Source organism: Coturnix japonica, chromosome Z (genome assembly GCF_001577835.2).
Source record: "Coturnix japonica isolate 7356 chromosome Z, Coturnix japonica 2.1, whole genome shotgun sequence".
NCBI classification, from domain to species: domain Eukaryota; kingdom Metazoa; phylum Chordata; class Aves; order Galliformes; family Phasianidae; genus Coturnix; species Coturnix japonica.
Genome location: NC_029547.1, coordinates 21,818,130 through 21,840,720, shown reverse-complemented (window position 1 = coordinate 21,840,720; position 22,591 = coordinate 21,818,130). Strand labels below are relative to the sequence as shown.

Here is a 22,591-nt window from a genome sequence, read left to right as displayed (position 1 = left end):
TTGCTCTGACAACACTGAAGAAGGATCCTTAATAGGATATTACTTACACATCCTTAATAGTTTTCCCAGCAAAACTTAGATACCTGGCACTGAAAGTTTCTGAGGGAGGAAATAATGTTGTGTCTATAGCCAGAGCCTAAAATCTATTGAACATGCATTATTGGCAGAAGTTCTGCTGGAGACCAGAGCCAGCTGACCTATTTTAGAGAATTTGACTTTGGCAGCAGCTTAAGAACAAGTGTAGAATCTTACAGATAAATTTTTTGACAGTAACACTTGCTGCATACAGATAAGAAGAAGGTCTTGACTGTGGCTCTAAGTCCTTATACAGGTGCTGCAGTAATGTTTCTGTGTGTGCCATATAAGATATGTATAACTTTTTTTCTTAATAGGGTAAAACTGTTACCTTGAAGCTAAAGAATGTGAACTTCGAAGTAAAAACAAGAGCCTCAACAGTGCTGTCTTCTGTTTCTGCTGAGGATGAAATATTTGCTGTTGCAAAAACGTTGTTAGGAACGGAAATTGATAGTGTTGCTCCTCACCCCCTAAGGATAAGACTTATGGGTAAAACTCTTTTCAGAATTAGATCATATTGCATATGGAAGTAATAGACTGTACTCTAAAGTAAAACTCATATAAATGGATTTATCTTTTCTCTATTACCCTGGTGGCTTCTGCAAAGTGAAACAGCTCTGGAGTGCTGAATGTTTTACTAATTGAAATTGTACCTTTCCTGATGGCTCTGAAACAACACACACATTGGCTGGAGAGCAGAATCTTAACTGCACTGCACTTCTTTATTCTGCTGCCTTAAAAAGGTTTATAAATATGCTTTGCCATGCAGCAACATGGCACATGTTTCCATACATAACCCCTTTTTGAAACAAATACATTAAATAGAAGTGCTTAGGAATTTGAAGATGCTAAATTTTTTGAGAAATTTGAAAAATTCTGTCAAAATTAGTTCTGTATTTTTATTCTAAGGCGTTTGATTTTGGGAATTACATTTTCTCCTCTGAACCATTCAGTAAGGCATAAAACTTTATGCTTTATGTCTATAATATCAGAATGTGCTGAAGGGAAAAATATGGTGAAACTTGATATGAATCTGTCTTTTGTTACTGATTTTTACATAACTCAGTTAAACAGTGTATGGCTTCGTATTATGGTACAAGGAGTTTACTACTTGTGGGAATTGAAATTAAAAATAAAGTGGGACAAGTTCTCAGGTCTGATAAAACCAGTGATCCATTGTTGGCATTTGGAGGCCCTTTAACCTCTGTTTATAGGAAAAAAACATTCTTCTATTGAGTGGATGTTCACCTGAAAAAGATGTTAAGTAAGAATTAAATGTTTAAAATATTGATATTTAAAATTGTAACTTTTGTTTTCTTCATTAGGTGTACGAGTATCAGGATTTCTAAGTGATGAAGAGAAGAAATACCAACAAAAAAGCATTAAAAGCTTCTTAAAATCAGGAAAAGAACTTGATTTTCCAAGGCTTCAGTCAGGGAAATCCATTCAAGAAAATCTCACAAAAAACTCAGAAGCATCTTCCAGCGGGAGTTTTTTTGATAAAAAGCGAGCTGCAAGGCAACTAAACTGTAATAATCTTTCTTCAAATGAAAGTGTAGGTAAGCAGCACTTTCACGGTGTAAAATCATCAGCAAATTTTGTGGAAGAAGCAAGCAAGGTCACAGACTTGCAGAAGTCTAATGTATGTGAGATCTTCACGTGCCCTGTTTGCTTTGAGGAACAAAGCAGTAGTAGTTTGGTAGAGATTAATAGGCATGTTGATGAATGTCTTGCTGGCAGTCTTGTTAAAGATACTGTGGAAATGACAAAAAATGACATTTCAAGAGGAAATACTTGTAACTTTTTATCACACTGTAAAAATGAAAATACTGATGACTGTAAAGAAAATATAACAGATCAATTAGCAGGAACTGGCCAGTCAGCAAGTACATCTGAAAACTCTTCTGCCAATAGTAGAGATGAAAAATTCACTAAGATAGTCTCAGAAAAACCTCACAGAGAAGAACAGCCTGGTGAGCTTGTTGATATTACTAGAAATGCAAGCATAAAACAATGTCTCTTTCCCAAAAGAAATTCACAAGAGACTTCAGAACAGTTTGGAAGCATGGATCATACAGAAGAAACTAGTTCATCCTGTTCTTTTGAAACCAAAGAAGACAGTGTTCTTGTTTGTCCAGTTTGTAATTCAGAACAGAAAACCACCAGCCTTATGTCATTTAACAGACATGTAGATGTCTGCTTAAACAAAGGCCTTATCCAGGAGCTGACAGAAAAAGATGATTGTTCTGCTAAGAATTCTGATACAGGAAATTCAATCAGAGTTGGTGAGTACGCACATTAAGGTATATTTGGTTATTTACATGATCTACTTGTCTAATACCAATGACGTGGTAGTTGTATACTTGATACAACTTAAGTTTTCATGACTTTTTTTTCAAGACATTTCATGATATTTTTGCAACAGGTTCATTGGAATAGTATCTGTGTAAGAGAAAACACTGCTATTTAAAAGATGCCTGATCACTTTTATTGATAAACAAGGTTTCTGAATGAGGTGGTAGTTACATAGTGCACTCTCATTTGCAGCATTGTTAACATAGGAATTACTGATCATTTCTGTAAATCCTGTCTCCTCCCTCATAACCATAATCAGTTTGGTGTCTGTAAGGTCACTGAAATTTAGGTGAAAACTACTGAAAATGTTATTAACCATTTCAGAGGTTCAGTTGACAGAAAAGTTTAATTGATGTGCTGGCTAAAACAGAGGTTGTGAGCTTAAACATAAAGGCGTGTATTGCTAACGTGATATCCTTCTGACATAATTTGTCCTGTAGCTGTACCTACAACATGCTAAACCCACGGCCTGTTTACTCAAGTCGTTTCTCTTTGTAATGAATCATTGGCAAGATTCAGTTCCACTATTGTCAAATTAAAAAAAAAGAAAAAAAAGGGGGGGGGGAGGGGTGGAAGAAGGAAAATCTTTATCCAGAACTGCTCTTTTCAAAGTTCTGCTATGTATGTGATTTCTGCAGCATTATTTCTTTACTGAAGTAATACATTTTTGTTGTTTCCAATTACTCCTCAGGGGGGTTGAGCAGAGGACAGCAGTGCACAAAACCATTACAAGGAATGAAAAGGTAAGGCTATTCTGAAAACTAAGTACTCAGCTCATGTTTTAAAGCATTCAAGTTAAGAAAAAATGTAGTTTTAAAGTTCTATAAATATCTATTGTGCACATGTATATTAATTTTGTTTTTATTTTTAGGTCTGGACTAACAACTTCACAGTCAGCATCAAAGAAGGCTAAGTCAATCAATTCCAAGCGTACAATTGAAATGTTTTTTAAATGACAGTGCAGCACTGTACTTCATATGAAGTACTTCATAGTGTTTTATGTCTGCAAATTAATTTAGCATTGGTGCTGGGCTGGATTCAGATGGAATATGGCTGGATTCACATTGAAGCCATTGTATGTTTATCATACTCTGTTAAAAGGATGATATGTGAGGTAGAAGAAGGGATATAACTGAGGTAATTCCTTTTTTTTTTTTTTTTTTAATAATACTTTTCTATCTTATGAGAAATGAAATTGCTAGCACTTAAGAGTTCTTTTATATTGAACATGTGAAACTTTGTCAGAGTCACATGCAGACTCATGAATTGTCTCTGCTGTTCAACAAAATAAAACAGGTTCATTGGAGCTGCCATTGAGCAAATCTGTGTGACAAGCATCTGAGAAAGAGGGTCTCAAGAGGTAGTTGTCACATTGTGCTTCCTGATGTCCCCCTCCTAAGATTTGACCTGCCACCCTCTCTGCAAGGCTGAGAGTTGGCATCTATAGTTGCTCAGGTTAATACTTCCATGGACAGTTGAGCACCAAATTAATTATAACATAGAAAAGCCACGCTACTTGATTTCTGTTGTTGAGAATGCTGTCTTGTCACTGGACCAAAAACTGGTTGGTCTTCAAAACAGAAGAATTCAGAGCACAGCCAAGCTTTTATTTTTATCACTATTTTTATTTTTATTCATTTTTATCAGTACAAGGTGATGGACCCACCCTGAAGGGCTCTCTGTGATGAGATGCAGGATGACTTTGCTTGATACTAAAAATATTAATAAACTAGATGATAAGGGAAGGATCCTTCCAGGTTAGTTGAACAAATGCTGTTTGATCCTTGGACTTTCCAAACAGACTGAGAACTTAAGTTTTCTTTGCTGTAGTTCAATTGGTACCTGTTGGTTGGGCTAAATTTAGTATATATCAATGTGCAATAATAATATGAATGTAATATGAATATGTGCAATATGCTGAAGTATTCTTACTATTTATCTATCTTTATTTAAAATTATTTTCTATTTTTAAATAAATTGTATTTTATGAGTACTTAAGTGGAAGGAGGAAGTTTTACAGTTCAAATATTTGAAATACTCTATAATGATATTCTTCTGTTTACACCAAATCGCTTGAATTTAGATATTTTATACTTAATTTATGATGATAGTATGTTTCTTAGAAGTTATGCATACAGTGACAAACCCTTGATGAAATATGAACATGGATAATCTTTAAAAAATGACAATAATAGAAGCTTATGTTCCATTGCTTAACTGTATGGGGATAACTCTGCAGCTTACAGTTTTGTTTTTTTTTTAATGTGTATTTAGTATGTTTTAGATGTTTAGGCTAAATCCAGAATGTATTTTTTCATTTCTAGATTTTCTGTAATGATTTCAGTATCTCCTATCTGCTCATCTCTGCTTGCCAGGTGCCACTGATGTGTTATTTGAATTCAGTGCTCCTTAATCTGCTCTGGACAAAATAAGCCAGGCTAGTTGATACTATTCTGCAGTCAGACAGTTGATGTTGTCCAAACAAAGTCAGTGAGCAGTCAGCATTAGCTGTTCTGCTGACAGAGGTAGGAGCTGGATATTTCTGGTAGGAGAGACATTAAAACAGCTGAAGGAGCAGTGGCTACTGTTTAAAAAAAAATAAATAAATGAACACTTGTCTCTGTATTGATTTACATATGTCTAACTTAATAAAGCATTGAATCCAAGATAACTTCTCAATGTGTGTGTTTATTGCATGTGCATTGCTCAGCAAAAAAGGAAATTAGACCTCTGAGTGCTTGGACAAACGAAGCTAGTTTTGCCTAGAAGCTGGAGAACTGTCCTATCATCTGTTTTAAAAAAGCTGTCGTAGATTTGTCTTTGAGTATCGTGAAGTTAAAATTGTGGAGTATGTTAGATTTAATGTGCAAATAAAGCTCATGGTATGATTCTAGATCAAGAAGCATCTGTCTTTTGAGATACGTGTAAAATGTACCCATCTGGGAAGGTCAGCAATATCCTGGGTTGCATCAAAAGAGGGATGTCAGCAGGGAGAGGGTTAGATGTTAAAAGGAAACTACTTGGAGGGTGGTGAGGTGCTGGCATAGGCTGTTCAGAGAAGCTATGGATGCCTCATCTCAAGGCCAGACTGGATGGGGCTGCAGGCAGCCTGTTATGGTGGTGGAATCCCTGCCCACAGCAGGAGGATTGGAATTGAATAGTCTTTAAGGTTGCTTTCAATCCAAGCCATTCTGTGTGAAGTAATCTCGAATTCTTCTTCTAGTGATGGGTACTAGAGAAAAGGATGGCATTTCTGTGATCTTAACATTCTTGATTACTTCTGTAGAAGGGGACGCACAAAACAGTCTTCTGTGAGGAACATGCTTGCCATCAGTGGAACAGTTACAGAGATGTCCCTCTTAAAAACATGTGCTTGATTTTACATTGTAAATCCTCAGTCCTTAGAAACACAAATTGTAGAGTAGCATTCTCCTATTTGACCTGTTTATTGCTGTTGTAGTATCTTTATGTATTTCCTTGTATGCAGAATGTCTTACAGTGGTCAATGACCTATTTTTTTATTAGCTGTCTGGCCTGGATATCACATTTTTGTATGTGAGCACCTGTTGACATCGAGCCTCTCCATTTAGTTGTCCTTATGAGGACAAGTGAAAGAGATATTCTAGTAGTTCCTTGCTTTTTAGTGGATTCTATGTCTTCAGATTCTGCCTCAGCCTTTTCTGCAGGTTTCTGGGGCTGTTTGAAAGAGTCAGTATTGTGGGAAGTGGTTAGAGATTGTGGTGGACTTATTATCTGTGAAGTTTGTGTGCACAGCACATAGCTGTGCCGGGAAAGTTAGTTAAGAGAGCTGAGGGCTACGCTGTGATACGAGATTGTCTGATAGTAATTAGCGTGTGGAACTGACAGCTGTTGTTTCCAGGCTCTATCTAAAATTATGATACTAATGGACTATAAGATTTCTTCTCTAACTCCTTTGGGGCCAGTTGTATGTGCTGAATCTGGTAATCATAACATTGCTTGTTGCCCCATTTTGGAAAAAGAGGGTTAATGTTGCAAGCCGTGAGGCTGTACTGCCTACCCAGTCAGCACACAGAAATAAACCTCTTCCTCTTAAGAAGTTTCACTGGAATATTTGACTCACAGGAAGCAAGCGAGAGTGTTCGATGGGCAAAATGTTTTGGGGCCTTTCAGATCAAATTTGCCATCAACAAATGTACAGTGTTAATAATCATGTGTAAGTTGAAAAGAAGAAATTACAGTGAAGGAAGGCGGTGTCTTCAGTTGTGTAAGACTGACAGGTGGAAGCTCAAGATTAATGAGAATTTCCTAATTAGACAGATCTCAATATGGCGACTCACTAAAACTGCCATACTGATGTATTGGTTTTGACTGGACTTGGACAAAAATGATCTCTGAAAATGAACCAGAAGTCTTGTGACTGGATTAATTCCATTTGCCTCTGCTACGATACCACATGCTCCTGTTTCTGTCCAAATTAGGCCATTTCTGTTTCTCACATCCCAAGAGCACGCCGTGCTTGCAGGGGACTCTCCTAAGCCGTGATGATCTAAAGAATAATAGCTCCAAGAGCAGCTTCTCCCAGAGCGTCCTTCAGCCTGCAGAAGGCTTGGCTGATGGGGCCAAGTGACACTGCGTTGCTGCAGGCAGCAGTGGAGCCCATGGCCTGGCTGGGTGTGTATAAGTCAACTTCAGTCCCTGGGAACCGGTTTTTCAGTGCCGCAAGGAAACACACCCGAGGCAAACCAAGGGCACCTCCCTCTGCACGGCTGCATGGGGCCCCTTCCTGCAGGTGGGGAGGAAGAGGAGCTGACAGCCGCAATGAAGGGGCTGAGCCACCTTCTTCGTGTCAGGGAGGACACAACGCATGGAGATGCAGCAGCCAACCACAACAGCTGTGAGTGTGTGGGGACTAATGTCAGGTCTAGCTTTCAGTCAGCGTATCCCAAAGGGAAATGCGAAGCTGTAGATGTGAGATCAAGATCTGGGGTTTGTTGCAAACATCTTCCAAGAGTCTGGCCTGCCTGGCACCGTGCTGTAAATGCGCTCCTGACCTTGTCTGAATGGGCTCGCTGGGTTTAGCCACATGCTTGAGCACATGGAAAGTTTCACAACCGAGTCACACTTCTGTGCTGGAGGGGGACACACAGCACTGGGAGGAAGTTCTGGTCTCATTGCACACAGGGGTGTGACTCACCCTGATGGCAGAGTTGAGATCGCAAACTGGTCTGTTACAGAACAGTCAGCTATGGCGTGGGCTGCAGATAGTGAAAACGGGTTATTTGTGGAGACTGAACAGTAATTATTAAGCCCCACTGTGACCATGTCCTGTGATTTCAATGTGATAATCACTGAAATCTGCTCTGGGCCACGCTTCCTGTTTCCAGTCTTGCAATAAGGGTAGATGAAGATAAGCAGTGAATGAAATATCACCATTGGATGCAGTAAGTGTTCTGCTCGTGACTTCTTTGAAACTGAAATAGGATTGTTTTATCAAAACACTTGTGGTGCTGCAAAACCTCTATGTTAGCCATTTTGCTTATAATAACATAAAAGCATCTACTTAAACAGAACAAAACCCCTTACAGTGGAATACAACTTGAATGTGAAGAAATTCAAATTGAAAGCATTTCAAAATCTCACTTTTCTGTAAGGGGGACTTCCTGTTTTCTGACCAATAATTTCTGCATCTTTTTACTTCCTTATCCTTTGAAAAGAGGAGACAGAGTGGGACATTCAGCGCATTAAACTGCAATAACATTACAACTGCACTCAGTCCTGATATGCGTTGTGTGCAGACAGGAGTGCCTGTGAAGGAAATCAGCTGACAAAATTAGTATTTTTGATTAGTTCAGAAGAAAATGTGAAAATAAAACACAACTACTTTAATGAAAACTCTAGGGCATTCAGTCAAACTGCTTGGAAGAAGCCAAGGAAAATGACCCCTCCAGAATAGACTGAAGGCTGCAAAAGGGTGGCAGATTGCTGCGGGTGCTTGAAAATCAATTGAGGGTAATAATGCAAGGACTGTGAAATTCTGGATCTCAGCTTAAGAAGAAAGCTTCCTTAAATCTATGGTCTGACTGCTCTCGTAATTTCATGCATGAAAATAAATCATTTTGCAAAAGCAGTAGAAGACTGTGCATAAAGCGAGCACAGTAGTGCACCTAAATTGCTGCTGTTCTTAAGTCACAGATTAAGATGTATTAAGAGAGGGGGGCTGTTAAGAAACATCGTGTCCTGAGCAAACAAAAAGTCTAATTTTAAAGATGTGCATCCAGTTCATGACTTCCAAACAGGAGAGGGGGGGTCGGTCATTGATCCTTTATCAGAGCTAAAACAAAGCTTGTCTTGCTGCACTAGTGCAGTAACAAAGCACTGCTTTTTCTAGTTTCTTGAAGGCAGTAAACTGCTGGAATGTAACAGTGCTCATCTATGCATCTACATGTCTTATATCTTCATTGAAGTGTTCACCAGCAACCAATGGGAATGAATACGGCCAAACTAACTGCAGTCATCTGGTGCCCAAAGTTCTGTTTCCATGCTTGCTTTGAACAAGATATCCTGCAACCAACAAAATCTGCCTTGAAATCTATTGTGAAGGCCTATAGAAACATTACTATTTAACTATTCCAGTCCAATGGTACATTTTCATTTGTGAGTGCTTTCTTATTTTGTAAAAGGAAATCTGTGATTACAAGAGAATCTGGGAGGATGCTTCTGTGGCACGAGATGCTCGTGTAATGTCATATCATAGGGAAGCTGGAAAGAGTTTAATTAAACCATCCAGTTTAATTTCTAGCTTTTTGGTCCATTCCGCTGTGGTTACTCCACTGAGATTGTAATTGTAGATAATGTGTAGGATTCAATTAAGTGAATGCCATACCAATTTTCTGTGGTATTTTTCCATTTTCTCCAGTCATACAGCCACAAGCTATATCTCATTAGATGTTAATAAATCTAGACGAGAGAGCCCCGAGGAACAAATTGCTGCTGCAGCTTCTGGTTCAGCAGAGGATGCCACTCTCTTTATTGCTACCATTAGACAAGTGGCCTTCCAGCTTTCAGCCCAGAATATTCTAGGCAGAAAACATCCAGGTGATGAACTTCTTGAGTGCGATATGCTACTAAATTAAGAATATCTCAGTGCATTTGATACCTTCATTTCTCCCAAGTACTGAACTAAAATTTAAGGCAGAAACATGCTGGTGGAGAAATATTCTTGCCTCTAAATTAGCTTAACTGGTTCTCAGACTCTGGGATTTTATTTTCCAACTAAACATTAAATGTTTTGTTACAGCAATCCAAATGTATCCTGCATCTACTTCAGCCAACCAAACAGATGTTCATATTTTGCACTAAGGCATTAAAGCCAGATCTCGGCTTAATAGTAAATTCCTCACTGTGTCCAAATTTTGGGTTCAAATTCAACCTTCTTTTTCACCTCCTCTTTTTTTTGGGGGTCCTCTAAACCACTTGTTCCCAGCTGAGGCATATTGTTGTGTCATCACTACACATCTTTATGTATTTTGGTGGTATGTTTTGTTGTAGAATAGTGACTTTTCCTAGAACAGGACCTAAGTGCTGCATCTCATCCTGTTCACTGTTGGGCTTATAAAAGGTCTTGAGACCCATTTAGATGGCAGGAACTTCACAAATGAACCTCTTGTTCCTGTGAGCAGAGTGAATAATAACAGTCTGTGATGTGAAAAGCCCACTTCTGTTCTCACTTAAAAGCTGAGACGAGAAACATCAGCCAGGTGTCTCTAGAGGGGAAAAAGTGCAGTCCTGAAATGCTTCTATGATGAGAAAAAAGTGATTCATAGAGGGTGTGAAACCAGGACAAGTACCAGAAGGTAAGAATAATATATGTCCCTTAAATTGGGTATGGCTATATATATTATATATATACATATATATTTATTATTTTATTTTCATGTGCCATGCATTTCCACAGTACTGCCAGATGAGAGAGAATTTCAACACGCAGCTAAAATGAACAATTTGGAAACCATGGAAAAGCTGTTTAAGAAGAACCTTAATATAAACGCTATGGATCCTGTGAGTACAGTGTGTCAGAAATGTGATGCCTGTGGGGGTTGCGTGGTCTAAGCTCTGTGTGCTGGTGCTGAATGAGATGTGGTTAAGTAGTGTTCCACATGTCCTGGATGGGCTGAAGAGTTTCATACCACGTAACTCTCAGGTTTTTTAGTTTAAGGGCTTCTGAAGGGCGGTCACTGCTCTAATAGGGACTGTCTTCCTCCATAGTTAATTCTTTTGAGTTCTACATCTTCCAGAGTGAGAAGGCTTAACCCCACAGTCACTTTGAGAGTGAATTTGTGCTGCTAACAGCGCAGACTTCAGATGGTGGTATGAAGCGTTATTGCTCAGTGCACGCAGAGCCGCAGAAGCATTCTGCCACAGCTTCTGTGTGCAGGGTGAGATCAGAGTCCAGATTAAATAGACAAAAATGCATTTCTTACACTGACAGAACCTAAGGACATGACATTCACAGTGACAAAAGTAGAGCTATGCATTGGAGGTCATTACTTCCTCAGGGTAAGCTTCTCCAGAAGAACTACAGTGTTCCCATCCATTACATACTTCTATAAATACATAGCAGGTGACTGTGGAACCCAGCCACAACTTTTTGCTTTCCAGAAGTCAGGAAATTGAACTAAATACTGTTCCAGTCCAGTACTCTGAATCTTTACTCTTGTCCTTAACTCAGCTCTATAGTACAAGATTTACTAGCGGAGCTGCTTGGCTGTTGTGCATTGACTGATGCTCCTGGTGGGGACTCAGCTTGTGCTGCCAAAACAGCTCTTGCATTTATGTTGATTTTTTTCCACTGGCTGTGCTTCCAAGCCAAATAAGTGAGTCTGCCAAAAGCCGAGTTCTGCTGATAAAACTATTTCTGTGTAAGAAGCTTTTCCTGGCACAAATCCCACCTGTTTGTCTTTAACTTGTGAAGCTGTGGGTGAAGAGCAATAAAACGAAACAGCTGATCTGCAAATCCAAACTGACTTTTAAAATTAATTGTTTAAGTCACATATGGAAACTCTAAGTGAATTACGTTAAACCCAATTACGGCCCCTGTAATTAAAGGGAAATTCTTTCCACTGTGGTTTAATTCATTTTAACCAGCCCCTTTTAAGTTCACACTGTCAGCTACTGTAATGAAAATTTGTTTCTGATAAACCCTGCGCTGATTCACCTGTTAAAAATCACTCACTGTTTGCAAGGAGGGAGGCTTCATTTGCATCAGTAATGTCTCATTCTGTGAAGGTCACTCAGTATTGAGAGAGGGTGGAATCCTGTCTTGTGCTGCAGGCATGCAGAGTAAAGGGAATATGAAAAGCGGAGATAATTGTACGCTAATTGTCTAGATAATAGACCTCAGCTTTTCATATTGAATGGTGTAATAAAGATGTTTCAGGCACTGCATGCATCTCCTCTGGGCAGCATGTGATGACTTTGCCCCACTCTCAGTGCATTTCAGAGAAGGGGTTGTGTTGCCATATGCAGTTTAACTTCAGTGAATGAACTGTTCTGGTTCTCTATTATGAATTTTTATAATGATCAATATGTAAATGATCTCCAAAGGAACAAAAATAATGATGCAGACCAGGCTGCCGGCGCTTACTATTCAAATGTATACATATGCTAACCACGATAATTATTTACAATCAAATAATTCAGAACTCCTGACATTTACGTACATTATGGATCTGATAGCCAAAGCTTTGCTTATTGCAGCTGAAGCGCACTGCGCTGCATTTTGCTGTTGCAAGAAGTCATACCTCTGCAGTGGATTTTCTGCTCCATCACAAAGCCAGAGTTGATATGGCAGATCAGGTGAGTTCCCCTGTCTCTGTGGCAGCTTTGTGTTCAATCACACATGTATGCGATTAACATAAAAGCCAATTGTATATCAAAACAAACTCTGAAAACAAACATTAGTTCCGGGTTTCAGTGGGATTCCAGAGAATGACTGTGTGCATTCCCTTCCTCCACTGCTTTGTGAGTGAGCAGCTTAATGCAGAGCTGTTCTGCAGCCTCCAGGACTTGAGGAGCTGAGCAGGGTATGGTTCAGCTTTTCCTTGGGCCCAGTGGGGATTCACAGTGCAGGATCTGATTCAGACTTTAAAATCAAATGTATGACATGTTATTAATAATCGGACTACGCAAAGTAGGAGTTTTCCAGTGAACTGTAATCATTTCCAGAGAACTTATTTCTTCAGTTATTTACTTACCTATCTATCTATTTCATCCTGAGCAATGAAATCAGATGAGTCACTCACCTTTTACTTTCCCTGCTTGCCTGTTTCTCCTTACCCTCCATATGCTGCAGTGTTTACACTGTGAGAAAGAAACATTCCAGGCTGGAGGAGTGGGCAGGAGGGAGAAAGTTTCTGTGTTACTCTGGGTTGGAATGCAAACAAGATGTGAGAGGCTGTGCCAGCATCTGGTTTCGGTGCTTGTTCTGATGAGCAGTTAAGCCACCTGCTGTCTGTCTGCTCTGGTAGCTCAGGTTCTTGTGCTGCCCAGCCAGTGAACACTCACATACAGAATTAAGGCTCTGCTGCTTTGTGGAAAACTGTTCTGCAGTGACTCTCTCCTATGATTGTTGATGCTTCCAAGTGTAATCATAGGCCTTGGTAGGATGCATTGAAGCCAGCTTTGAAATACAGACCCTCACTCTGTGCTGAAGTTCTCTTAAACACTCAGAATCTCACTCTAATGAAAGACTGCAGTTTGGTTACTGGCTGGGTTTAGTTTTTAGGTGTTGCTAATGATATTTGTTCAATCAGCATTAGAAATGCTCCATCATAATTAGCTCACAGAGCTTAATTATTAAGACAATGTATATTTTATTTGACAGAGGTTCGTCTACTCTTTGGAAACCAATTTGATGTTGTAGTGGGTACACATAAGGGTGAACATACTTCAGTTCCATGTTAGTTTCTGACTTCGTTTTATATTAAGGCAGGACTGTAAACATTCTTAATACAAGAAGTAAGCTGACAGAAAACACAGTGACACAGTGACAGAAAAAACAGTGGCTTTATCAGCATTCTCCTCCACAGGGGTACATGTTTCATGTACTCAGCCTGGCTTCTGGAACGCGGGATTGCTGAAGGCCAGTCTTGCTAGTGCAGGCTGAAGCAAAGAAGCCATTCAGCCTTTTCACTGTCCTCTGTCTCCCACTTGACTCAACAAAACTCCCAGTTCCCCAGTCTTCCTTCTGTCATTGAGGTATTTGTGGAAAACCTTTTTGTTGCCCTTAACATCCCTGGACAGGTTCAATTCCAATTAAATACAGAAGTGTGTCCAGCCAAAGCAATTCATGGTTGCAACATTTTTTTTTTTTTCTATAATCCTCTTAGATGAGTTAATGTATTTCTATGTTGCATTTACATAGACGATAAAGGGTAGGTATGATGCCTCTGATGTTCTACAGGATCTTGATAGACCTCCTGTAAGGCTCTTATGGATTAAGGCTTGGATTACAGACAGAAGTCAACCTACTGATTCCTCATTTCCAGGAGAGAAAGTGGGAGAAGAGCTGTGAAAGAATTGCTTGCTCCCTTTTGCTGCCTTTAGATTCCTCTATTTCTTAGATTCAGGTGCTTCTAAGTTAGATTTCAAGTGTCTTCCTTCACTGGAGATGCCAGATCTTCTGCCAAGAAGAGAAAGAGCCTGAACTTTTAGGGTAATTTAAGTGAGGTGAATTCCAATCACACTGTCAGGTGACAGTGTTGATCTGATGGAGCCTGTGGAGCAAAACCAACCCATACGCTGTATTAATCAAGAAGATTAAAATAAATTTGACAGAAGGGATTTTGTTTGGTAATTTCTGCCTTTTTAACTTCTTTTTCTTTATTTATTTTTTTAAAAGCATGGTCTGACAGTGATCCATCTTGCAGCTTGGACTGGAAATCTCGATATAATGAGGAAATTAGTTAAAGCTGGTGCTGATCAAAGAGCAAAGAATGAGGTGTGTTGATGACAGGTTTTTACCAACTCTAATAATGCTGATGGTGGGAAATGATCAGGCCTGCACTTAGGTTGTTGCTTGTGGTTTTTCAGGAAGGAATGAATGCGCTGCACTTTGCAGCACAGAACAACAGTGTTAAAGTCATTGATTATTTTCTCCAAGATCTTCATCTGACTGACTTGAACAAGCCCGATGGGGTACAGTATGTGCTTTTCTCTCTTCTTTAATGTCACAAGGAAACTTGTGGGCAAACCGATCTATGTAGCCATATAGCTGTGTTTACAGAGTTCAGATTGAGTGTGTTAAGCCATAGAGATAAGTCATTAGTGCCTGCTTCTGACAAAGGATGCCGATGAATAATTTAATAGGGTGAGTAATTCAGAATATTTTGAGCCCATTTTGCACCTCATTTGTTACCATGTCCAATCAGACTGCAAATATTTTCTTCAGAATATGAAAGAGGTATTTTTTATTTTACACCACAGAATTTCCCTTTTTAAAAGAATCTTCCCTTTTCTTGTATATACCTCTGATATATAAATGTTTATTGTATATACCTGCTTTCCTGTGACGCATAAATGTTTATGGAGAGTAATACGCACATATATATGCCATGTATCTGTTAAGTTGAGAAGGCTATTTTTCTTTTCCATAACAATGTGTTCCTTTCCAAATTGTTTTCTAGAAAGGCAGAAAGCCATTTCTTTTGGCAGCAGAAAGAGGCCATGCTGACATGATAAATAACCTGGTAGCTCTAAATCTGTTTACGACCGAAAAGGATAAGGTAATGGTTTCTTTATTTGCTTGTGGGATATTACTTTGTTTTAATACAGTTAACTACACAGCAAAGCAATGCGAACAAGTTGTGCCATGGTGCCGGCAGTGATATATGTTGGACCGACAACTACACAAGGTTGATGGTTTGTCAGTAATTAAGGAAGGAAACTGGAACTCCTGGCCTTGTTGCTGGGTATCTTTCCCTTCTTTTTGCTGGTAATACACTGTAGTTAGACCTAGACCATAAAGGTCACAACTGCATGCATGAGGAAAGACTCCCTTCAGATTAGCCTGGCTCTTGTAACATGATGTGGGACTCCCACCTCCCTCTTATAAGTAGCAGAGAAGCAGAAGGACAAACAGCTCTGTGTTTAAGTGCATGCTGTTCTTAATACTTTCAGTTTATTCTGTGTTTTAAAGCATCTCCTTTGACATTTTAATTTCAAGGAGGGGAACACGGCCCTACATCTGGCAGCTAAAAATGGCCACAGTGAAGCCGTAGAGATTCTGCTCCAACACTGGGATGAAATAAATGACCTCAATCAGGTGAGGACATAAATTACCAAATGAGGTAAAGTTAGAGCTTCGGGAAAAACAAAACAAAACACCAAGCAATTAAAATTAACATTTTAAAGGTGTAGTTCTTCCAATGAATGGACTTCATGAGTTCTGCTGCTTTCCCGGTGTGTCTGTATCCTGTTTCATTAGCTCTGCTCCATTAGATTCAGCTCTACTCACACCTTCCATGTCTCTTGCTCTGTCCTCTGTTCCTCATATAATGAGTTTCTCTCATTTTTATTTATTTTTTTTCTGTGTGCCCTGTCTATTAGTAGAAGGAAATAGGCCAGGAGTAAAAGATACCCACTCCTCAGCAAAAGGCTAAAATGCTGATGGGCACAGTGGCTTTCTTTTATCCAGCTACCTTTTCTCCTCTCCTCTCCACTTCTTTTCTATCTATGCAGGGCTGAGGCACAGAAATCCTTTTAAAATGTGAAGCTCTTATGGTTCCAAGATTTGCCTAATAAAGGTGTTTCTTCTGCACTCAAACCTTGTGCTGCTTGGCCATGGCTAATGGAGTGAGTGACTTGCCTGCTGGAAGACATGGCACTGGACTGATGTAAACTAGCACTTATGGTGCTGTGATGGTGCTGTTGACTGGTGTTGAGTGGCAGCAATTGCTTCCCAGCATCGTTTCTGTGCCTGAAGTTGTAATGTTCTCTGGAAATAGTTATTTGTATTGTACAATTTGTCTGCATATACAGGCTTAATTGTCATCCATCTCAGTTTTTCATGTGTTACTATTTTATTGAGGTATTAGTTTTGGAGCACTCAGATTCTATTCTCTTGTGGCCATCTTCCCTTTTCTATTGAGGTGGTTGACTGATCGAGATAATCTGTTTAGTTTCGTAACGTTATAGTCTTTATAATCACTTGGCATAAACTGGAATAGACATTTTTTTCTCTGTTGATCTAGAATGGAGAAACTCCATTTTATTTGTCTGTTGAAGGAGGCAACGAAAAATGTGCCAGACTCCTCCTGGAAGCAGGGAGTGACATCGATGTCGTAACTCACGTATGTATGCAGTGTGCCTTCATCACACTGCTGTCGGCTCAGCCCGGGATGTGGGGAGGGCTTTATCTTCTCTCTTCTGTGTGTATTGGCAGTTTCTTTGCTTTGATTATTTTTTAGGGAATGGTAAAAGCTACAATGAAGTTGGGGATGGAGATTATGTTAATTGAAAAGAACTTGTTTAGAAGACTAGATAGAATAATGTTTTAAGGCTTTTTTATTTATTATCAACTCAATAGTAAAACATGTGTCTAGGAAATCTAAGCAAGCTGGATAACTAAAAAGCCTCGTTTTTGGCAGCTTATATTCATGAACTGATGACAAATCTTTTCCTTCCCACATCTGGTTTCTGGACTTGGATGTGTTAAATGTCTTCATCTTGCCTTGCAAAAGTTTGCAGGGATGTTGTGATTCCACCAGAGAGTTTGCTTGTTAAATTGGAATTAAGGGAACATTTTGGAAACATTTTCTATGGTTTTTTTGGGTCTTTTTGTGTTTTTTTTTTCCCCTTTAATTAAATAATGATTTTAAATGTGTTAATGTGACTGCAGCTGCTTATTAAAGGACAGACTGGGAGATGTGTTGTAGTCTGTCCCTCAGCAAAGCTGAGGATGCTGAATTAAATGCTTGTCAATAGAGTGAAAGGGACCATGGGGTATTGCTTCTTCCTTTCCCAGCATGTTTGTTGCATTGCACTGACAACGGGAAGTTCCTTCAGTATTCATTAAAATATGTTGCTGTTACTGATTGATTTCTTCACTTCAAATGGAAGTGTTTTATTTTGGGAGGAAAGAGGTATATAGTAACACAAACGTGAGTGAAACACTATTCTGTCTTTCTGTCTGCAGGATCTTATCTTTTTTGCCAGCAACAGAAATGTGAATTTTTGCTATCTATAACATTTCTTTCAGAACAACAGCAACGCATTGCAAGCTGCCATTCAGAATGGACATCAATCCTTGGTCACTTTTCTTATTGATAAGAACATTGATCTGGTCCCTAACCCTGAGGTGAGTGTATGACAATGTGTTTGATGCTGGTGTTCAGCATCCCCGTCCCCTGTCTTTCCTTGAATGAGGCTGAGTGGTTCCTTTGTTATCTTTATCACACATGCAGGACCTGGACTTTGTGACATATCTACCACTATTGCTTGCATGTTGTATCATGCCTTTGTAATGATTTACTGTAAATATCAGCCTGCTTTTGTGCTGGTTGCTTTGTTGGCTTTCTGAAGCCAAAACAACTCATAGAACTGTAACCTGGGTTTTGTAAATATTTCCTGTGCAGCTCTGCGTGAGAGCTTTATTTATTTCTCTATAGCCCTAAAGAAATGGTTGTGGTTTATACAGATACTAATGAGCTGGTTGCTGGCACTGGTGTGGAATTAGTTTTTAGCTGTATTTAATGAGAAACTGATGAGTCACAGGCTCAACAAGAAGAGTGATCTTGCCAATCTAACGGTTGAATTGTGACTGGTGTTGGAACAGTGCCCCGGTTATTTGCATGAATAATTACCCAAATACAAGAACTTAATTTCTTCCTCAGGTTATTATGAAGAATAACTATGGCAGCACTACGGTACAAGAGTTTATTTCTGGAAAGTAGATTCTGGCAGCTGTATACCCAACTCAGAATTATTCCATCTCTGAAGGAACAGAGCAGGGGCAATTCCAATGGGAATATCTTTCTTCTTTGAATGAACCTGTAACAAATGCATCTGAGTATAACAACCTCTTGTTTTCCCTTTGCAGCAGAAGAATTCCCCTCTCCATTTAGCAGTCATCAATAATCATCTGCTGATAGTGAGAAAACTCTTGGAAGCGAATCATGATATAAACTTCTTAAATCACGTAAGGAAAATGGGGATTTGGAGCTACTTCACTGCTGAGTGGTGACTGTGTGGGTACATATTGTTAGTCACAGGCACAATCTTATTTGCTACTGCACTGTAGGCATCTGGAATACTTCCCTGTCAGTGCAAACAGTGAAGAGCAGGACATTTCTTTGTGAGCAGGAAACAGATCACTGGGCTGCTGAGCTCTCCAGGGCACATACCCTTGCTTTCCTCATGGCTTTCCATGGAAGGATAAATAAACAGGTTTGATTTGGGTGAACGTAGCTGCATGAAGACTACAACTACAAAACCTCGATTGCAGACCTGAAGATTAGACTGGAAGCTGAATGTTCATATAGCTTTACTGTCTATATAAGGGCTTTGCCTTTATTTTATAGGTTTTTTTTGTTTAGTTTTGTTAGTGTTTTATTATGCTTAAAGGATTATTGGACCCCTTATTCAGCAGGTGGACTCCTGTTCTACCTTTCACTCCAAATCACCAGAGTGTGGTGGGGCAGGTTAAGAAAGAAGCCCTGTCATGGACTGCAGTGCCATGTTTGCTTGAAAATCATTGATGTCCAGTTGTCTTCACATGAATCTCAGCTGGGAGAGGTTACTTGAGAGGATAATATGGGGGTTGGCACTTGCATGTAACATTGAACCCCAAAATCTTATTTTCATTCTTTTTGGTATTTTCCAGTCTGGGCCTTTTCTTGTTGTGAATCTACTGTAGATTCAGATTATGTGCATTTTTTTCTTCCATGTGGAGTTTGGCTTATTGTATTTATTTGGTGTTATTAATTGCAGAGGCAGGAAACTCCCCTACATCTGGCTGCTGATCTTGGCAATGTAGAGATGGTGGAAATGCTGCTGAAGGCAGGTTGTGACCTCAAGATCACGGACAGGGTAGAGTACCATCCTCATGCATGCGTGGGTTACGTGGCTTTATTTTGTTTTATGACCTCCTTCCCAGAAACACAGGAAGCACATGTTTCCAGTCATCCTTCATGGAATGAGAGCAGCCACATGTTCACTCTTACAAAGGAAGCTCACATTTTATACTGTGTTACCTGCAGCTTGCAGGGATCTGGAACAGCTTAGCAGAGAAGTTACTTTTGAGTTCAGATATGATGGAAGTACGACACTGACAAAAATGTAGGTTTTTAGTTGTTTAGCTGCTTAAATTTCCATGCACAAAACTGTCCTGGAGCAAAGCTTTATGAACACAACGTCACCTGTTTGTTTTTTGGTAGCCTGATGTGAAGCTGGGGATGTCTCCACTTGGTGCAGGCCCACTGAAGAGGGCTGATTATGGAGGCAAATGTGGAAAGCCATTGAGCTGCCCATCAAAGTGTTGATAGCTGAGGTGGGCTCAGAGGGACTGAACAGTCCTCCAGTATGGGATAAAAGCACAGAAAGAACCAGGTCCTGTCAACACAGATCACATGTTTCTTCTGGTCTGTCCTTGTATATATGAGATCCTGTCCGGATTCACTCTCTCTGCTTTCAGCATGGAAAAACTGCACTTGCCGTGGCTTCAAGGAGCAATTATGCCCTCATTGTAGATATGATCATTAAAGCAGAAAGGTATTATGCCACAGAACAGGTAAGAGACATCATGGAAACACAAAATCATAGAATGGCTGGGATTGACAGGGACCTTAAAGGCCATCCAGTTCATTTTCCTGTGTCATACTTTACACACAGAGAAAAAGGGTGGAAAACATTCTGACCCAAATTCAAAGGTGGAAAACATTCTGACCCAAATTTAAAGTAGGCCACCAGCATCTGGCTGCAGAATCTGCAGCTGATGAGTGGAGCTCAGGCACCTGCCTTCCATTTACTGGGAAGCGCTCGGTGGGAGCTCCCTCTTCTGTTCCTCCTGTGTTAATTGCTGAAAGGAAAGGGAACGGGAAAGGGGCAGACAACGTAGGGAAGGGAGGACAGGGTTTATAATGACCTCAGGCTGTCTCAGTTTCTAAACTTACTCTGCACTTGGCATCTTTGCAAAGATGGGGTGTTTGAGTTTTAATATAATACCAGTTAAAGTCCCCAAGTTGTCTCAAATGCTGCCTGCAGTATTTATAATACACTGAGCTGCCTGGTCAGCTGTGACAAAGCACTGGTTAAAAAACACAATGTCACACACAGGACTGTGTGAGAGGCTCTCTTGTTCTCTCATCACAAAATATGCCGTTATTTGCTGTCGTTGTTAGGCACATCCAGGTCACAGTGATGGCTGGTCAGACTCTGATTTGTCCTTCAAACAAGATCACAGCGCACAGACCAAGCAGCTCCGTTCCTCCCTGTGGAATCTGGCTTATAATCACTTAAAACCCCAGGAATGGAAAATACTGGCCCTGTTCTGGAAGTTCACAGATGAGCAGATTAAAGCTATTGAGGAACAGTGGACAGGTAACAGCAACGAGTGGGATGGATAGACTCAAGTTATACCAACGATGTTAAAGCATGTGCCTATTTTAAGATGTATTCATGTTGGATTTATTTATTAAGCCTCAGGATAACAGTTTATTTCCTTATTAATCTTAACCTTTCTGTCTCGGTCTTCCTTTTGCTTCTGGACAGGGATTTTAAAAGCCTCTTGGAACTGTAAAAGATAAAAGCACAAAACAGCACTTTTCCAGCATGTCCAACAGGGAAATGATTTGTGTATTCCACAGGGAAAAAGAGTTATAAAGAACACGGACACAGGATGCTGCTCATCTGGTTACACGGCGCTTTGCTGTCCTGTCAGAATCCTGTCAAGCTTATATTCAAAGACTTGGTGGAAGCAGGATTTCAGCATTTAGCTGGTAAGTTGTTTTGTGGCATTTACAGAAGTGCCTGCGCTGGGATTGGTCAAGGAAGAGAGGTTAAGCAAGACAGGTTTTCTGAAGGAAGAGAAACACACACTTTGCTCCCTTCCTTTCTCCTACAAACACCTTCAAAATGTGACAGCCATTCCTTCACTCACATTAGTGCTGGCTGTAAAATCCGAGCACGTCAAGCAAACGTTTTGTCATCTTTCTTTGCAGAGAAGATCAGAACCGAAAGCAGCACAGACACAGAGTCCAGAAAATGTGAAATTTCGTGAGTTCATTGATACAACATGGCGTGTGTGATGGCATTACATGCCAGATGGAGAGACTTTCATGTACAAACATCTTCTCTGGAAATGAAAACGTATTTTGAAGCTGCATGGCTTTATCCAACCAAGAAGAACTTGCTCTCTTGAAATACTGGTTATCCTTTGCTATACAGCGATCTAAAATGGATGGCTAGATGGTAACTTAGGACCATACTGTCAAGCAAGAGCCACACTACAATTTCTGCATCTGCCTTAGCGTTGCTGTAGTAATTCCTCATCAGAACTCCCTGCTAAAGCTGTCTTGTGGTTGACCCAAAATGTAAATGAGACTTTCTCTTGCTGAAGTAAATTTAATAAGTGAAAATGGTGTGTACAAATCAACGCTTCCCAAAATAGGTCGGCACCTCACCTCATTTGGAATTCAGGCTTTTATAGTCTTGCTAGGATTACAGTTTTCCTACAGATTTCTTGTATATGTCTTTAACTATATTTGGTGGTGTTTGCATTAGTCTTATGCCTAAGTTCAACCCATTTGAACATATGCCTAAGTTCAACCCATTTCAACAAGGCTGCAGAACTATACTGAAGATGGAGACTGGAAAACCCCAGGTTCTAGCGTTATGGACCTCAGTTAAAGCACAAACTCTTACATTCTGTCAGATATGCATCAACCTTTGCAATATTCTGCAGCTTACTTGTAAAGATGAAAACACCTAACAGTCTGATAGACTCCAGGTGTCTAAGCAGACTCACGTCATATCCTGGTTGTGAAGGCCACTGCCCTGTTATCTGCCATTCTTTGTTTAACTATGCCAACTACGTTTAGTAAAAGCATAGGTAACAAATGTGATTTGTACTTCAAAATAAATGCACTAACATTTACACTGGAAGTAAACAACATTTTGGACACAT

At 39.8% G+C, this 22,591-nt stretch overlaps 2 protein-coding genes across 7 annotated transcripts in view; both read left to right on the top strand.

Annotated features, from left to right (window-relative positions):
* POLK (DNA polymerase kappa) overlaps positions 1-5,098 on the top strand; it is a 28,751-nt gene extending 23,653 nt beyond the window's left edge. For all 4 annotated transcript variants that reach the window (XM_015848815.2, XM_015848812.2, XM_015848813.2 and 1 more), the window contains exons 12-16: positions 393-564; positions 1,401-2,360; positions 3,122-3,173; positions 3,302-3,567; positions 4,078-5,098. In XM_015848815.2, coding sequence (XP_015704301.1) covers positions 393-564; positions 1,401-2,360; positions 3,122-3,173; positions 3,302-3,386 — 1,269 coding nt within the window. In that variant the 3' untranslated portion in view covers positions 3,387-3,567; positions 4,078-5,098. The remainder of the gene's footprint in view (positions 1-392; positions 565-1,400; positions 2,361-3,121; positions 3,174-3,301; positions 3,568-4,077) is intronic.
* Positions 5,099-5,198: 100 nt separating this feature from the next.
* On the top strand, positions 5,199-22,590 carry ANKDD1B (ankyrin repeat and death domain containing 1B). 3 transcript variants are annotated; one of them, XM_015848827.2, is made up of 15 exons: positions 5,199-7,306; positions 10,367-10,470; positions 12,169-12,267; positions 14,312-14,410; positions 14,503-14,607; positions 15,096-15,194; positions 15,635-15,733; positions 16,662-16,760; positions 17,669-17,767; positions 18,509-18,607; positions 19,399-19,497; positions 20,102-20,197; positions 20,808-21,006; positions 21,273-21,404; positions 21,627-22,590. In XM_015848827.2, exons 1-15 carry the CDS (start codon positions 7,183-7,185, stop codon positions 21,683-21,685), a joined length of 1,611 nt encoding a protein of 536 aa, XP_015704313.1. In that variant the 5' UTR covers positions 5,199-7,182; the 3' UTR covers positions 21,686-22,590. The 3 variants fall into 3 exon arrangements, with proteins under 3 accessions (XP_015704313.1, XP_015704314.1, XP_032297221.1); XM_032441330.1 differs by having other exon boundaries at positions 7,200-10,265; XM_015848828.2 differs by lacking the exon at positions 21,627-22,590 and having other exon boundaries at positions 21,178-21,290.
* Position 22,591: the final 1 nt, after the last annotated feature.

Bases quoted from the DNA above. Each gene is read 5' to 3' on its own strand.
- ANKDD1B (XM_015848827.2), top strand. From the start codon at position 7,183: ATGGGGCCCCTTCCTGCAGGTGGGGAGGAAGAGGAGCTGACAGCCGCA. The intron at 7,307-10,366 runs GTGAGTGTGTGG...GCATTTCCACAG, and splicing joins AGCAGCCAACCACAACAGCT to TACTGCCAGATGAGAGAGAA. The intron at 15,734-16,661 runs GTGAGGACATAA...CTGTTGATCTAG, and splicing joins AAATAAATGACCTCAATCAG to AATGGAGAAACTCCATTTTA.